This window comes from Lactuca sativa, chromosome 8 (assembly GCF_002870075.4).
Source record: "Lactuca sativa cultivar Salinas chromosome 8, Lsat_Salinas_v11, whole genome shotgun sequence".
Taxonomy (NCBI): Eukaryota; Viridiplantae; Streptophyta; class Magnoliopsida; order Asterales; family Asteraceae; genus Lactuca; species Lactuca sativa.
In genome coordinates, this window is record NC_056630.2 from 43,107,762 (window position 1) to 43,123,258 (window position 15,497).

General features: G+C 35.4%; 1 protein-coding gene across 1 annotated transcript; it reads left to right on the forward strand.

Moving 5' to 3' along the window:
- The first annotated feature begins 357 nt into the window (after positions 1 to 357).
- On the forward strand, positions 358 to 2,196 carry LOC111902465 (phosphatidylglycerophosphate phosphatase 1, chloroplastic/mitochondrial). The gene is made up of 5 exons (XM_023898287.3): positions 358 to 1,153; positions 1,244 to 1,321; positions 1,591 to 1,664; positions 1,747 to 1,854; positions 1,974 to 2,196. Exons 1-5 carry the CDS (start codon positions 457 to 459, stop codon positions 2,088 to 2,090), a joined length of 1,074 nt encoding a protein of 357 aa, XP_023754055.1. The 5' UTR covers positions 358 to 456; the 3' UTR covers positions 2,091 to 2,196.
- Positions 2,197 to 15,497: the final 13,301 nt, after the last annotated feature.

Below are 15,497 nucleotides of genomic sequence, written 5' to 3' on the forward strand. Positions count from 1 at the left end.
TTGTCGAGGAAGAAAAAAAAGTTATACAGTTTTTACTTTTACCCTTTTGTCCTTTTACAGTTTAAAAATTGAAAATAAAATAGTGGGTAAATGGGTACAAATCAATTGGATAATAACTGAATTCATATTTTGATTTTGATGTAATAGTAGGATCGGATCCTGTTCTTCCTATCTCGATCCCAATCCATGATCTCAAATACGCCTAATACAATGAATATTGTTTCCAAAAATAAAATTGTATCTACTATCGAAATTGGGATCTTGAGAACCTTGGTGTAAACCCCACCTAGATTCTTGTATTAAATTAGGGTGTGCAACCAGTGGCTACAGTCGATGATAAGGTCGGTCTCACTTTCAAACAAGAACGCATTGAGGGTCCTCCACAATGTCAGGGTTTACATTAGAAAAATGGGTTTCTCAAGGCATAGACTCCTATAAGCTCATAAAAGCTTAGAGATGCTCTATTCCTTGGTTCCTCCACACCACATCTCCCATTGCTGTTTCCTCACTAACCCCATCAAGCTTCTCCATTCATCAGATCGCCCTCACTTTCGTCTTCGTCTCTCCAACAAGAGAATTCCCCCATCCCATTTCTCCACCGGCATCTTTTACTCCCTCTCCGCCATAGACAGCCGAGACGAAGAGCAGGACAACAAGGAAAATCATCAAAATCGAGACCTTGACGACTACGACGATGGTGATAGGGCGTTCTTGAATCGATTTTACGATTCCCCTCCCATCTATCTCAATGACACACGGCGGAAGAACGATAGAAGATTGATCATCGGAAACGAAATCAGAGAAAATACAGATAGAATTAGGGGTGAATCGAGTACAGGAAATTTCGCAAACATGTGGTGGGCAGACCTAAAAGCAGCAGTAGGGCAGAGAATCAACGTCGAGGGACTGCTTTTTTCAGTATCGGTAATAACTAGAAACAAGCAGTGGGTGATGCCTCATGTATCAGTCCCTGATATAAGATACATTGATTGGGATGCCTTAAGAAGAAAGGGGTTCGAAGGCGTTGTCTTTGATAAGGACAATACTCTTACTGCTCCTTACTCTTTAGCTCTATGGGGCCCTCTTGCATCGTCTGTGGAGTCCTGTAAATCTGTTTTTGGCAACAACATTGCAGTTTTCAGCAACTCTGCTGGTAATCTAATTTCAATTTTCAAGCCAATAGGTGATATTATGTTCTTTAATTGTGTTCGATAAGTTTGTGATTTTCTTTAATGGTGATCAGGACTTCAGGAGTATGACCCTGATGGCAGGAAGGCTAGAGCACTTGAGTATGTCATTGGAATTCGAGTAATTAGACATAGTAAGTCAATAAAGTTGATTTCTTTCACTTCATGATTCATCTGTTAAGATAATTTGCATGGTTTTCATGTTGGTTGTGATAGTTTGATCAAGAACACATGCATACAAGTCTTTCCTCACTTGTACAAAATCAAGAAACGACATAGATGATAGAACAATAACTTGAAAGTTTACTAGGAGAAGAGCCAATATATTTGTTTGTTTACAATTACTCTAGAGAAATCAATCACAATCCTGACAAATATATTTGTTTGTTTACAATTACTCTAGAGATGAAAAAGCCAGCTGGCTCAGCTGAAGAAATCGAGAGGCACTTTGGATGTGATTCATCAAAACTGATAATGGTACTTTTAAGTTATTTCTAAATATTTTCAATTTGTATTCAATTTTAATAAAAAAAAAATAAAACGATACTATTTATTTCAGGTGGGTGATCGTCCTTTCACAGATATTGTTTATGGAAACAGAAACGGTTTTCTTACAATATTAACAGCACCATTAAGCCTTGCAGAGGAGCCTTTCATTGTTAAGCAGGTATGTTTTAATTTATGTAGATAATTTTAAGTCAAAATAGGAAACAAAGCATTAAAATTACCATATTGTTTGATTTATAGATGCAAATGTAAATGTTGTAATCAATTAATTGTTTACAGGTGAGGAAAATTGAACTGGCTCTTGTGAAACGGTGGCGGAGGAAGGGTTTAAAACCAGCCAATCAGAGGCTTCTTTCTGATGCTTCAGATTGTGTTAAAGAGTTACCACCTGTGTAAGGAATGTAATGTAGTAGATTATGAGGAATATAAGCCATTTTATTTGGCTATGATTCTTTTTGTTGCAATATTATTTATGAATGAAAGAAACCATATGCTTTGTTCGTGTGGAATCTTTCCAAGTGTACTTGTAGATTAATTGGAGTCATGGGTTTGAGTAATACGGATCTCTTCTATCTGAAACTTGAAGGAGATAATATAACATTGCTTTAATTTAGTGTAAACATACAAATTTTGTAAAAGAAAGAAATGAAGGATATTATTACAATAAACAAATCACTAAAAGTATGTTGTTATTTTTTTTCAATTTAGTCCTAAAACAAGTAATTAAACTTTTGATTTTTGGATCGAAACAGATGCATATAATATTGTGATAAATGACTTGATGGTCTAAATTTGATGTATATCACTTGGGGGTTGTTTATTTACTTAACCCTAATAGGTTAAACAGTTTATATGAGCAATTATATGTTGTTGACTTGGTGTTGGACGTAAGTTAAGTAATGGGTTAGGTTGTAAAAAACGTTTGATATTAACGAGTCGGTGGACTGAGGTTGAGAGATTAATCAGTTAGACTGGGATAACTTGGAGGATTAAGCGGGGACTCTAAATTTCTAATTTGTTAAGTTTTAAAAAATTAAATATGACTAATATTATAACAAAGTTTGTAAATACCACTAATATTATAACAAAATAGATTAAAATATAATTAATACAACATTAATCATTCCTCAAATAGTTTTTATTGAGATAATATATCTTCAAAGTATTAAAAATTCATCGTTTTCTACTGCTTCGCTCATTTTGTAGGCGGATATTAATCATTAGACGTTTTTTAGTCGGTTGGGTAGCGCCTAAGGAATAATAGGAGATTAATCGGGACCTAATCGGAATTTTTACAACACTTATGTATTAAACCAAAAATTCAGATTTAATTTGTTAACATGTTGAATCTTAATCCATTTGCCTTTTTTTCTTTTCTTTCAATTATTTTCATGTTTAAAATGATGAATAATATAAAGTTTGGTTTGAAATATAAGGGTAAAATGGTAATTTAATATAGTTCATGTTTTTGGCAGACTAGCTGAATGTGTTTGATAAAACTAGTTGGTAGTTGATAAACTTACTCATAAAATAATAAAGTTTTGGTAAAAACTAACTGATAAACTCGATGATATATATAAAATGATATTTAGAAAACTTATGGAAAAAAACATATAAAAGTATATTTGAAAACTTGTGTAAAAGACCTCATGAACTTATCAATAAGGTATTTTAACTATTTTTTTTATAAATTCTTTTTGTGTCTAACCAAACATTACATTTCAATAAAGCATCCACAATATGAAATTTTCAAACGAAAAAAGCTATTCAAAAAGACAAAACTATAAAGAGAGCTTTTCAAAATCAAAACATTTTCAAGTTGCTTGCTGATTAGCAAACTCTTTTTATGAGCTTTTCAATAATTGTATGGGTCCTATATCATTTGATATGATTAACAAAATCTTTTTATGAGCTTTTCCATAATTGTACCGTAACGTCCCAAAAATCATAGTAAAAAATTTCATTTTTAGAAACCATTTTAAAATCCACAAGTCATATAAAACGTTGTTTCTAAAAACAGTGTTATCAAATCAGAGCACCTAAAAACATCTCTCAACATAAATCCCAAGATGATGTGTACAATCACGCGTTCGCCTTGCCCCGATCATCTGATATACTTGAAACCATAAAATCAAATTGTAAACCAAAGCTTAGTGAGTTCCCCCCCAAAGTACCACACATAACCAACAGATAACAACATGCATATATGATCCTTCGTCCTGACTAGATCACCTCGCAAGGCAAGCAACCTATTTTGACTGCTCCATGGGCCTACAACCTGATTGGACTGCCTCACAAGTCTTACAGCCTATCCAGACCACCCCAGGTATCTTGGCCTTTAGTACAAAGCAGGATCGCCTTAACCCAAACCACACTATGTCGACATATGCAACAGATAACATAAATATATAACTAGCAAGTACAGTTAATCATATTGCTCTACTAATATAACAACACTACAACATAGCAACATCCTATATACCAGGATACATAACACAACATAGTGGGTCGACATTAGTGCCTTTGACCCACGAGTATAGTGAGGAAAATCACCTAAACTATTCAACAGAAGCTCAAAAACTAACTCAACATCAGAACAACCAACTCAAACTTCCTAAAACCAATCCGAGACCAATCCTTAGTCAAATACTCAATTCTACCCATGTTTGACCAAAAGGCAAACTGGTCAAAAAGTCAACGGTCAAAGTCCGCCAGTTTAACGGTCAGCTTAGTCAAACTCAACGTCACATTGTGACTATTCCTTGGTCACGTTGTGAGAATGCAATGACAAAACAATCACGATTCTGGGCACTGTCATGTCATGACACGTCCTATGTCACGTCGTGACTTCTGGTCAGAAGGCCCAAATCTTCATTAAGCGCTTAATCTCTTCAGACCAAGGCCCATAATCTCAGATCTAGTTCCTAAATAGCTTCATAATGGATAAAATTTCCAACTTTATCCATGACTATGGTCCAAACAACCAATATTTAGTCTTTAAGTCTTAAAGGAACCAAGAATGCATCTTTCTCAGCTAAATCCATTAAGTCCAAGTCTCAAACCTTCATATCTGAATCAAGATGGAGAAAGTTTCCAACTTTATCCAAAATAATGTCTCAAGCTTTCAAGATCTAAACTTTAATACCCCTAAATGACCAAGATAACTTGCATGGCTAAAAGGGAAGGCAAAAGATCAAAACTTTCCTTGTCTATGAGGTCCAAGAAAACATTCTACAATGATCAAAAGGTGTTGGAGTCCAAATCTAAAACATACAATGTTCTTGGGACATAGGAGAGTAATAAAGTTGCAAACTTTATTCTCAATTCTCACTCAAAACTCATTAAAGTAGACCAAAACACCAAATACACTTAGATCCAAGATGAAATGCAATAAAGTTGGGAATTTTATACCTTACAAAGTTCTAGAAGTTAGATGGATGTTGAGATCTTCAATTAGTCCTGAGGAATCAAATATCATTAAAGGCCCTGGACGAGCCAAAAAAAATGGGCCCTTATCGTTATTATAAGTTTTTATTTTTGAATAAAAATATATAATAAAAAAAAAATTGGGCCTTGTGCGGCTGCCCACTTTGCCCCCTCCCCCCCCCCCCTAACACCCCCTATGTCAATTACCAAGCTTCAAGGATCAATCTTGCATGAAAACATTGCTCCGAAACCAACAAAAACTCCAAAAAATGGATGAGAGAGGAGAGAGGAGGCTCAAATATTGAAAATGGAGGTTAGGGTTTCTCCCAAGAGGTTGTGGATGATGGATTTTATACATAACAAACAATCCTATGTGTTCATGCAACCCTAATTTTAGGATCTATGTTTTCACTATTAGACATACAAGCATTGAACCTAAAAAACTAGAAGTTATGAAGGGGTTATGCTCCTTTTATAGTTGAGGTAGCTTAGAGCCAAAGCTAGGGTTCAGATAGGGAAACTCTAATCCCTTAGTTTAAGGCCTAAGCAACTCATGGATCCTTATCCCTAAAGCCTTGGAAGAAAATTATAGAACATTCCCTAGAGATTTTCGTCCATCCTTCCAAGGACGGGCCAAGAGCCCAATTCCACAACTATTAATTAATTGCAAAACAGCCCCTACACTTTTAATTAATTCATTTAATCCCAAAATTAATTCCAAATTAATTTATGATTAAATATTAATTAGTAATATGATTTATAATTAATATATTATTTTCATAATACATTAATAAATCATTTATTTTAATTTATTAATCAAATTAATAAATCCTTCCTCTTCCTCAATTATTCATCCTGTCTAGTTGCCAGTGTGTAGGCAACCCAAAAGGATTGTGCTACTATCAATATGGTCCATCCATTACTATACTTCTAACCGCCCACAAGGACCAATCCTTAGCGAACCTTATATCATTCTTGACAGTTGTTTAACTATTTTAGTCAAATCCGGTTCTAGTCATTTTTCCCTCTTAATGGCCTAGGCATTTGGATTATTAAAACGGTAAGCTATTATAGCATATGCAATCGATCCTATACCCGAAGTGTATGGGACACGATTCATAATGTCTTATATAAAGACATGACACTTTACCAGTCTCTTGCTATAATATTGCCATATATAGAATTCCTTTATGTTGAATCTTTTCAACATAACATTCATATGTCCTTTTGACTAAATTTGATTAAAATTTCTCGATCTAAGCTTTTAGATTTGAAATGAAGTATAATATTCTCTCCCTTAATTATAGTAAAACAACTTTTTCAACCTCTGCAACTTTGCGAATTAAACTTTTGATTTCTATAATTAATATTGATAACTCGCAATACTTGACATAATAATCATGCTCCCACGAACATGATAATTATTTCCTTACCAGCATGACACTTATGCTCCCACTAGCTTTGACATGTATTCAGAAATCAGCTGGATTTCTAGAAATCAATACTTATTGACTTCCTTACCAAAGTTCATACTTTTGATACAAGATGCTTCGATAGGACTTTATCTAAGCTTCTCAACTTCATACACATTTCCTTAGATAGCTCACATATGTGTCTAAACAATTTTAGAACTTGCAGCAGTAAGTCCCAAAATGTTCAAACTGATTTCCAAATCTCACAATTCGAACTATGAAGAGGGATGCTGTAGTCATAATCGAATTTGAGAACGCAATTTACACAACAACTAACTCCTTAAAATCTTCTTAGTGAAAGCGTTTCATCACAATCATTTTCATGATGTAGAGAGAAACCTTATGACACTTACATTTTATGGTGTATGTGTTCCTATCCATGTGAATTTGTCATAACCATAATCATAAGACAATGTTGTGACAAATCCAAGCTCTTATGGACTGAACTTGTTCAATCTTAATTTCTTGCCACCTAGAGGCACAAGGGCTTGCCACGTCTTCCAAGTTGTTAATCAGCTCACCTATACAGATCAATGAGCTTTCATTGATCAAGGTGCTTTGCCTTTTTGCATTCAAATGAGAACTCATAGAACTCACATGCATAGTTGATTTAAAACTGGAATGGCACAGAAACAAGAATGTGTCAGCACGATAAGTTATAAACCTCAAGTCATTTGCTAGTGATAAACAACAGATTTACTCTTGATTAGTCCTTGAAACTTTTCAAGATCATTAAGACTCCCACTGACCTCTTGACACATAGGATTCTTTTGTCCATAAACATTTCTTGACAAACAAATATTTAAGAGTTAGTGCGGATTCTTATCAAGACAAACACTTCACACAATTGGTCTTAATTTGTATTTGTCTTATCCAAGACATCACAACTTACCAATTTCAAATGTGCAAGAGGAAGAAACCTTTCTAATCCACATTTGATAAGTGTTATAAACCTTCTTAAGATTATGTAACTCAAAGCACAATCTTGGAGTACAACTTTATGACTTGATTTTGGAACGAAGTATGACTCATCTTTTGATTTAACCATTTCAACAATTCCCGATTCCTCTTCTTGGCCATACAAATGTACCAAGATGTCCTTAGAGGATTAATTATGATATAGTTCTTAATCATTAATACGATCATAAAACATGATACTTAAGTACTCTCCCATCTTTTCAGATCGGAGAAACTTTTATCTTTCTGCCTAATTGATTCTTCCCATTCATTCTGCCATACATTGAAACTTTTAAATGATTCAGAATTACACTTAATATTGTAAGCATAACCATATTGCTTTAGTAAAACATGAAGAATAACCTTCATTGTTATTTGTGCTGGACTTGACCAGTGCACGTCAATGCGTACTAGATCCTTTAGTCCTTCACTTGACTCGCATACTTATGTGAACAATGGATTAGTCTTAATTTCCCAAAGATGAAAGTTCTCATTCATCACACAATACTAGTTTCATGATTCCAAGCTTCTCTCCAATTGAAACTTGGGTGATGAGAAACTTTCCTTATTTGGTAAATTTCTGACACTACCACAACTAACTTAACTAAGAATCATGTCCTATTTCAACAACATAAATATATAAACATCGATTTTCACAAGTGCCATTGCAAGGAAATATAAATAAGACAAAATTAAAATTTATTTTATGTATAAAAGCATGGAAAAACTTGTCCTTACAATGAATTTTCAAATGAAAAACTATGCTATTACATATTCCTAAGCAATCTATCATAACTCTCTAAGTTGCAGCTCAAAAATCCGATCATTGAACCATGCGATCGAAACCCATTTCTTCGTGATCAGACTTAGCATTTTAAGCTTCCTTTCTTTTCTCCGATCCTAGAAAACATTAAAATGCAATCTTATTACATCATGTATTAAGAATCTACAAAATATGAACTTAATAGAGTTAGATAGTGGACTTTACCTGAAGCAGAATCGTACAACTTAACTCTCCCATCTTCGCGATCTTTCAGGTAAATCTGGCAGCTTCGCATCCAATGCCCCTTTTCTTGGAAATAGAAACAAATGGATTCTTTTGGATTGGTACACGAGAGTATCTCTTGTACAGAGAAAACCTTTCTGGACTTCCAATGTTGCCATTGTCCATAGAAACTTGGGAAATTGATTTTCTAGTCAGATTTGCTTTACTAGTGCGCCAAATCATTGCTGATTCAGCAACAATTAGCAAATATGTCAAATCGATGAGGGTCATTTCGTGGTCCACCATATAGTAATCATAAATGAACTCACTATATGATTTAGGAAATGACTGAAGAACCCAATCAACAACCAACTTCCTTGAAACATCGACACCCAACATCCTCAACTTGTCAATGTCTGACTTCATCTCCAAGACACGTGCATACACAGACTTTCCATCTTCATGTCTTTTTGCCAATAGCGCTTGAGTGATCTTGAACTTTTCAAGTCTTCGATCTTGTGGGTCAGGGACAATTATTGAAGGAGGTGGAGGAAGTGAAGTATGATTTTGTGTTCCTCGGTCGAATCGTGGAATATCATCTTCATGTGGAAAGCCTTTTCCAAAGGATTCAGGATGACCATAGTTGTCAGAACTAGACATCTACAAGGGGAGAAAATTTAAGTTAGTTGATTGAGTCCTTAATAAAACACCCAAATGAGATCTTAAGGCTAGGACCTAACACAATATTCTACAACTCGGAAGAGGGATGTCGTAATCCAGTTGTAGAATATTTGAAGGTAGGTAAATGAAGATTTACCAATTTCCACCATGAAAAACGAAAAATAAATTTAAGTTTTAAATGAATTGAAACTCCTAGATCTTTTGAGATTCATTAAACTTTTCAATGGCATGTTTAATCTCGATTATGCCCTTTAAGTTTGTGACAGGGATACCGAGGATCACAAACAAGGTGTGAATAACCATACAAATTAGCTTGGTACTCTCGAATTTTATCACCTAATCAATGTGCCGGTTAACCACATACGCTCCATTGATCTATGATAATCTATGAGCTACCCATTGCCATCCTTCATTGGTCCCATATTAGTGTGACGGTTAACCACACACGCTCCACTAACGACCAACAAGGTGCAATGTGCAATTTCATGGATTAGCACCAATTTCACATTTTTCCTAAACTAACTAAGATTTGAGAATTTTATAAAAAAACGTTTAGTTACTTGTACTACATTATACTTATAATGGAGGGTGGTGTCCTATCCTACCCATTCGACTAACGACCCTCCACTAATCAAGAGTGCGGTGGGTAAGAGTGGATACCCATTCAATCACCATTTTATAGGTAATTTCCTTAAACACCCCTTAGAGACTAGCTTCGTGAATGAGGCCTACTAACGGTAAGACTGACTTTTACTTATACATATAATATATTAGACTTTTAATTTTATATAGTATAAAGGTGTATTTTACACTTTTAAAATACCTACGTGGTCTAATCTAATAAATTATACCTTTAATTTAATTAAATATAACAATGTCATTGTGGATTTATTAATTCTCTTTTAATTACACACTTAATTAATTTAGTAAAACCATTAGGGTCCAATTTGAACTTTTCAAAATACTAGGGTTTAGAATTTAATATTTCACAATTAATACTTTTTAATTAAATGTTAAATTCCAAAACTTGAGGGCAAATTTTGAAACTTTTCAAAATATTTTTTTTAGATCAAATTTGAAAATAATTTAATAATCATATATTTAATATTTATCACAAAATTTGACCTAATACAATTTATGGTAAGATAATTCACATCAAATAATACAAATAATTTTCTTTGTCATATAAACTAATAATTATCTTATAGTTTGACAATTATCTTCTAATTGGATTAAGATATGCATTACCATAACATATAAAACGAACTTTTTTATTAGGAAAACAATTTATGGTAATCATCAAAATCCAATCTTAGCCAAAATCCCAAAAATTTTTCGTCAGATCCCATTCCGTGTCATGGAAGGCTGTTCCATGTAGTGGAATCAGACAGAATCAAAAAACGAAAATTTTTCAGCTTTGAAAAGTTAAGCATAGCTTCAAATACAATAGAAAAAACGATTTAGTCTCTGATACCACTGATGGGTTTTGAGCATTACATCAATCCTATGGTGTGCATGCAAACCCTAAAGCTTTGGATCCAGTTTTTCTATTTGTACATGCAATAATCATCCAAAGCTCATAAACCCTAAGATCTAGCATACATATATCGAAATTAACATATTGTTGAATCAAAGAAAGTGACCCTCTTGAACCTCAATCCGAAGTCCTCTTACTACTGCAATGTTGTTGCTGCTACCGCAACGAGAAGGGAAGACGCCATCCGCAACCTTCTTATCTGATCAAAGACTTAGTGTTTTTTTTATCTTATGTTTTTAATTTGTATTGTCCATTGTACCTTGCATGGACACTTCTTTTAGTCTTTGGTTATTTCCCTATAATGTTTTCGGAACTCTATAAATATAGTCTTCCTCTTTATTTGCAATACACATCTCTTACATCTCTCTTTTATCTTACATCTTATATCTTCTCTGAATACTCTCTTATTCTCAAGAGCTTACTGAACTTAAACTCTAATATTAAGATCGTAATCTCTCCTTCGGAGCAAGTCACTCAAGAATTAATCACTTTAGTCTGATCACACTTACTAACTTGGTTTGAATGCAATCCTTGTTAAGAATCAGCTTACGTGTATACTTGATATAATACTTGTTGTCATTTATATTTCCTTACATTTTCTTCTTTATATTTCCTCATCTAACTATCTAACTCTCTAATTCTAACTTATAATTGTTGAGCTTTATGATCCTTTGAGTTAAACTTATTCCGCGTTATAACTTGTTCTAACGTTTGTTCAAGTGTGTTCCTCAAAAGTTTTTCTCTCAACAATTGGTATCAGAGCCAATGTGGATGCTTTTTGAACAAAAAATCTGATTTTAAAAGGCCTTCTATACCATTGAATCTCATTTCTTTCAAAAAAAAACAACAAAAATCTTTTTCTCAAAACAAGGAAATATGGCACAAGCATTATCACTCAACGTTTCCAATAGTGTTGGAGGTTCGAATAGAGCTCTAATATTGGTGGAAAATGAGTATCATCACTGGTGCTAGAGAATGGAGAGATATCTAAGAAGACTTGGACGAGATGTGTGGACATCTGTAGAAGAAGGACCTCATGTCCTGATTCTTACTCCAGTTCAAGCCGACGGTGCCCAAGGCAGACTTGGAGGAGGTCAACCTGCCATGAATCGTCCCACGAATGATGATCTCGATAAAATGGAAAATGATGTAATTGATTTTTATGAAATATCCTGTGGAGTTGCTCCTGACAACTTCGACATTATCATCAATTACAAATCTGTGAAAGAGATATGGGATGTTCTAAAAAATCTATACGAAGGTTCTGAGCAGGCACAAGATAAGAAGCTCATTACTGCACTCAACGGATTCAATAATTTCAAAGCTCATGCGGGTGAAAGCCTTGAGGATTCTTTCAAAAGATTCAACCTCATTGTTACCAAGTTGTCAAACGCTGACACTGTCCGCAACAACCATGAAACCAATCTCCAATTACTCAATGGCTTAGGGAAACACTGGACTACTGCAAAGATGATACTCCAAGGTGACATGAAGATTCACTCACTCTCTCTTTTCAAACTATACGGAGAACTAAAAGCACAAGAATCAATCGTGCTCAAAGATTGTGCTGAATTTGGAGGGCTTGCTCTTATGGCCCAAGCTCCGCAAAACATAACCCCTCAACCCTACTCTCTCTCCTATGAAAACCTACCGCAGTCCTACGAAGCTGACACAGAGTATAATGAAGAAGAGGAATTCTAGAATGTTATTGCTTTTGTTAGTCAACAGTTCAATCGATTACCTCCACCTTCCTTTCGCAAAAATCAGCAGTTCACTAAACCTCCTTTAACTGAAACTTCAACCCTCAAAACAATCACCCTCGATATCAAAAACACCCTCACCAATATCTGCACCCTATAAACTCCCATCAAGCCAAGGAGATACCGCAACCTGATAACCAACTGACTCCGGTCCCTTGACTGAAGCTAAAGAAGATATTGTCATTTATCATAAGTGCAACAAAGAGAACCATTTTGCTAAGGACTGTAAATAAAATGTTGTAAAGGACAAAGCCTTTTATCTCCGAATGGCGTAGGAGATGGATGAAAAAGAAAAGGGAAGGGCATATGTGGCCTAGGTGAAAAGAGATCATCAAGTGTGGTCTTCGGGGGATGAGGATGAAGACTTTAACATCAAGGGAAAGGGTAAGATTTGCATGCTGGCAACTGCGGACGAAGATGGATCGACAAAGCTTGAAAAGAACTACTGCTATATGGCCAAGGATGGAACTCTGAGCATCGTTGAACATGTAAAACTTATGATTCAAACTCTCAATTATAGCATGCATGATTGTCAACCATTCCTCGACAACCTTAATGACACATATGTTGCCGTCCTTTCAGACTATAACAAGGCCCTGGATGAGAAGAACATAGTGTCCCAGGAAATGTTTCATATAAGAGGACATTTAGAAGACAAAAGAATCAAAGTGGCTATGCTAGAAAGAGACTTAGGATTAGAGAAGGATGCAAAAATGTTATGTGAAACCTAATTAGGAATAACATTAGATCAGAGGGATTTAGCACAAAAAGAAATTGTACGTTTGAACTTATTATTTGAAAAGTTGTTTAACGAAAGTGAGGCCATTGAAAATCTTGTAAATAATGGAACCGTAGACAATACGTATAATTGGGGTTGGTACAATGGGTTCTCCACCGCAAAGGAATCATCACCCCGGTTTAACAAATACCGTCTCTATGTCCCTCCTGACCGAGAGTTTTGCTTTCCAGTGAATGACAAGACTTTTCCTGAAGACCTTAGAGTCCAGTTCGATAGACTTCACAATCTAAGTAATAATTGTGTCATCGACGAAATTCTTCCTGAAATCTCGGATCATTCTTGTGATTAAACTCCAATCATTGGCACAATTTGTCCTAACTCTCATGCTTCATCGGTTGTTGATGAGGAAATCCTTGTGGAAGGACCCGAAGCTCTTGTGCATCGTCCAATCTTACCCTCAGACCACCGTCCTTCTAACTGTAGTCTCGAACCAAAATTACCATCCATAACGTGTTCCACTGAAAAACCAAATCTGACTTACTCTGCGGTTGTTCAATCTTCTTTAACACAGACCGAAGTCAAGAGTACTGTGACCATTCAGCCAATTCTTCATGAGTTGCCCATAGATAATTTTCAATATGCTCAATGCTCTCAAAGTCCTGTTTCTTCTTGTTCAAATGAATCAAGTCCTCATTTTCAAAAGTAGTCAAAATTTTCAAGGAAACCGTAGTTAAATCTCACTGACTGCGGTTCCCCAAAAACACGGCCAAAACAAGCTTTCAAAGAGCTCAAATCCCGTTGGAAAAAGCAAGAATGTTTTTCAAAAAATAAAAACAAAACCTTAAAACAAAAGGGTCCTGAAAAACATAATCAGATTTCAAAAAACACTTCAATCGAGAAAATAGACAAAAAGGAATGTACAGTTCCATAAGCTTTTTCAAAATCTCCTGACAAGTCCCAAAAGTGTGTCAAATCTTTTCATAGGTATCACTTTCAAAACTATTCCTCAGATGACCCAAAATGGAAAGGAATTTTGCCAACTCCCACACTTTCAAAGTCACACCAGTTTGACAAACAAACAAAACCTAGGAGAAAGTCCAATGCCCAAACTTTTTCAAATCCCATGGGAAACTCAGTCAAATTTCACTCTCGGACTGGTCACAAGCCTCACACCACACCCTCTGGACCACTAACCAGGTGCAGTGTCTGGCTTAATGAGAAAAATCTTACATTTTGATTTTATCATAAAAAACCAAATCAAGTCCAACCTCGTAATCCTCCAAAACCTCGTAATCATCCAAAACCTCGTACCTTTCAGAAACCTCATAATTCTCAAAAGACCACAAAACACTCAGCTCTAGGTCTGAAAGTTGATACGAAATCTATCCTCACAATCTCCACTCATGCATCTAGGAAGAATTCATCTGTAACCCTGGGCTCTAAACTTGTTTGGGTGCCCAAACTAACCGTGTAATTTTCAGGCCTTGTGCAAGGAGGAACAAGAAGATGAGTGGCTAATCGATAGTGCCTGCTCCTTGCACATGTTCGGAAGGTTAGAATACCTTCATGATTTTAGGCCTATCAACAATGGAGGACATGTCACCTTTGGTAACAACGCAAATGGTATCATTCGAGGTTATGGTGTACTAACAACAGGGAACTTCTCAATACAGAAGGTTGCTTACGTAGAAAGCCTTAAGCATAATCTCATCAGTGTAGGCCAACTATGCAAAGCAGGTCATCGGGTTGAGTTTGATAATGAATACTGGTACATCATGACAAGCGATAGAAGCACCTGCTTGATCAAATATAAATCTGAAGGGACCATGTATCCTTTGGATGTCTCATTGATCATTGGGAAACCGCAACTATGTTTTCTGTCCAAAGCCGTATCCGAAGTTAGCTGGTTATGGCATCGCAAGCTGGCTCATCTATACTTTCGTTACATCAACAACCTTGTCACAGAAGAACTCGTCTGAGGCCTCCCAACTCTGAAATACAACAATAAAACACTCTGCCCTTCTTGTGAGTGTGGAAAACAATCAAAGGGGAGTCACCCACTGGTTATTGCTTCATCAATTTCTAAACCTCTAGAGCTACTGCATATTGATCTCTGCGGTCCATCTACCATAGCCGGTCTCTATCACAAGAAGTACATACTGATTATTGTTGATGACTTTACTCATTTCACATGGTCTTCTTCTTGAGACTCAATTTCGAAACACCGCAGGTTCTGATAAACTTCA

What these genes read in the sequence shown, in the direction of transcription:
- LOC111902465 (XM_023898287.3), top strand. Translation starts at nt 457, where the DNA reads ATGCTCTATTCCTTGGTTCCTCCACACCACATCTCCCATTGCTGTTTC. An exon ending in AGTTTTCAGCAACTCTGCTG is followed by an intron (nt 1,154 to 1,243) that starts GTAATCTAATTT and finishes AATGGTGATCAG; the next exon opens with GACTTCAGGAGTATGACCCT. An exon ending in AGCCTTTCATTGTTAAGCAG is followed by an intron (nt 1,855 to 1,973) that starts GTATGTTTTAAT and finishes AATTGTTTACAG; the next exon opens with GTGAGGAAAATTGAACTGGC.